The sequence below is a fragment of the Pelophylax lessonae genome (genome assembly GCF_965119305.1).
Source record: "Pelophylax lessonae genome assembly, chromosome: 8".
Classification (NCBI taxonomy): Eukaryota; Metazoa; Chordata; class Amphibia; order Anura; family Ranidae; genus Pelophylax; species Pelophylax lessonae.
This window is the reverse complement of record NC_138775.1, coordinates 295762453-295764893: the sequence shown is the minus strand read 5'-3', so window position 1 is coordinate 295764893 and position 2441 is coordinate 295762453. Positions and strand designations below refer to the sequence as shown.

The 2441-nt window shown below is 45.2% G+C and overlaps 1 protein-coding gene across 1 annotated transcript in view; it reads left to right on the top strand.

The window, feature by feature from the left end:
- BEST4 (bestrophin 4) overlaps positions 1–1819 on the top strand; it is a gene marked incomplete at both ends in the record, with an annotated part of 38589 nt that extends 36770 nt beyond the window's left edge. Inside the window, one exon of the mRNA XM_082266378.1 lies at positions 1387–1819. Coding sequence (XP_082122504.1) covers positions 1387–1819 — 433 coding nt within the window. The remainder of the gene's footprint in view (positions 1–1386) is intronic.
- Positions 1820–2441: the final 622 nt, after the last annotated feature.

Genomic DNA, 2441 nt, shown 5'->3' with positions numbered 1-2441 from the left:
ATTCAAGCAACAAAATCTTTGAAATTTTTTTTTTTTTTTATGATGGCCCTAGGGCTTTTCCATAACTCCTTAATGGGGGCACCCTTTGACAGTAGCACTGTCTGGAGAGGGTTGTGGTAGATGGACTAGTAGATTTAGATGGGCTAAATTTAAGTGACTAATAAATAAACCACTTGAAGGCCACGCCTATTTTTGACACTTTAGTTTTGTTTTGTTTCCTTTTTTTGTCCTGTGTTCTATGTAAAAATAATAAAAGAAACACTCGCACCAAAACAAAAACCCAAGTTAGAAAGGGAATTGCTGCTGCTTCAAGACCCTAAGGGTAATAATCCGTGTAAGTAATAAATCGCAAAAAAACTGCAATTTAAGCAGCGCAAAATTCCTCGAAGTTCTACTAAAGTGCAAAAAGTAGTTGACAGTACTTATAAAAAAATTGTGAAAAAGGTCACTCCTGTGATAAATATACATAATTATTTAAATACTAAATAAGTTGATGGTTGAACAAGTGCTAAAATGAATACACCATGTACTCAGTCCATTAACGTGCTTGCAATATAAAGTGCTATTGGTGCAAAGCACATAATACATAATCAATATTGGTCCTGGAAGAGGCAATTAATAGTCCAGAAATAATTTATAGTCCAAAAAAAAATAAAAAATTAGCCCATGTGCCAATTGAATTCAATGAGATTGACAACCATGTGAATATAATTTTCAACCATGCAGATAAAACAGAAAGTAGTGATGGTGTCACCCTCCAAACACCGCCAGAATAGGGTTTCCATCGGTCCAGATTTGACGGATCGGATGTCAGCGGGCATGTCTCCGCTGACATCCGATGCCCCATGGAGATGCATGGGGCATCCGTTCAGATCCGCCTGTCAGTTTTTTTGGCGTATCTGAAAGGTCACCCCATGGGCCTGCGGGACCTCTCACCCAGCGGACTCCATTTTGCTTAGCGGGGGATCGATCCGCCGATCCATGCTAAGCAGGTGGATGACAGCTCCGTCTCCGCTTACTTTACAGATCTCTCCTCTATGGGAGATCGGATGAAAACATACCGCTTGTCCGTTTTCATCCGATCTTATCCGATCCTCCAGACGGATGGAAAACGGTTTCCATCCAACTGGATTTGACGGACAGGATCGGATCAGAGAGCAGCGGGTGTCAGAAGATATGTCACCGCTGACATCCGCTGCTCCATAGCGGTGCATGGAGCATCCCATCCGGTCCGCCTGAAAAACTGACAGGGACCGGATCGGAAACCCCCGTGTTAAAGGACCCTTAAAATAAAAAGTAGCACTCCACTCCTGGTAGTGGGTTCCCCACACCTGAAACAGGAACTAATAAGCCATCATAGGTAACAAGCATCTTCTTCTCTTTCAGCATGGATACGGACCCAGATCAACACCAACAAGTGGCCGCCACCCCCAACCTTCCCCGTGCTCGCACCCCCATGCTCAGTCGTTTCCTCTCCTCCGCCCCGTCCCCTGCTGTTGGCATGAAAAACCTCATGGGCCGAGGCGCGCGCAATCCCCTGGTCCGACTCAGAGGAGAAGGATCTCCCAACAACGTCCACTACAGCGACATTGACTCGGACGGCCGTATTGACGAGGAGGGAACCACGGAGGACGAGAAGGAGAGCAGGGCGAGTGAACCGCCCACGCCTAAGGTTGGCTCTAGAGTTCTTCGTAGGCTGGAGGCCTCGGAGAAGCAAAAGAAGATGGAGCAGCCGCGACCATGCCCAATCCTCATCACGGTGGATGAACCTTCAGAGGACAACGTAGAGCAGGACCAGGTCGAAATGCTAAAGGAATGAGCTAACAGGTGACATAGTCCTTCTAGGACTAAGGTGGAACAGAACAGCTCTTCAACTCTTGTGAAACCAACAGCCCTGGAATGATGAGAGTGGACTTTTGGTTCCTCAAGTGTTGGAGTGCAAGAGGTTCCTCATTACGTGATTGCAGAATGTTAGCCAGCCAAGGGACCAGGGAAAGCTAAAAGAAGAGGGCTTGGAACAACTCAACCCTCCCCCACTTTACCGCAATATCAGACCCTCAAAATGGGACAAGAGCAAAAATAACAGCATTCTCTGTGACTTTGATACCTTGATATCAACCTTCAACTGGATGTTTTTATTTTTTAAGATATTTTCAGATTAGACACGCGTCCACTCTACTTTCCCATCTACATTGCTGATACATCAACATCCAATCACTGCTATTGCAGGCTGACCACATTAAACTAATTTCATCCCTCTTCTTATTCCTCATTGGTTCAGACACCTTGAAACTTACCCCATTGTTTCACAAATGCAAAGCTGAAATTCCCAAGCTTCTGGAGGTTGACTTGGACCATGAGATTACACATTATCTCATGAAAGGAAAGTCTATCCAATTCAGTTCCTATATCATATTTATCCCCGAAGGCTTTACGCAGGG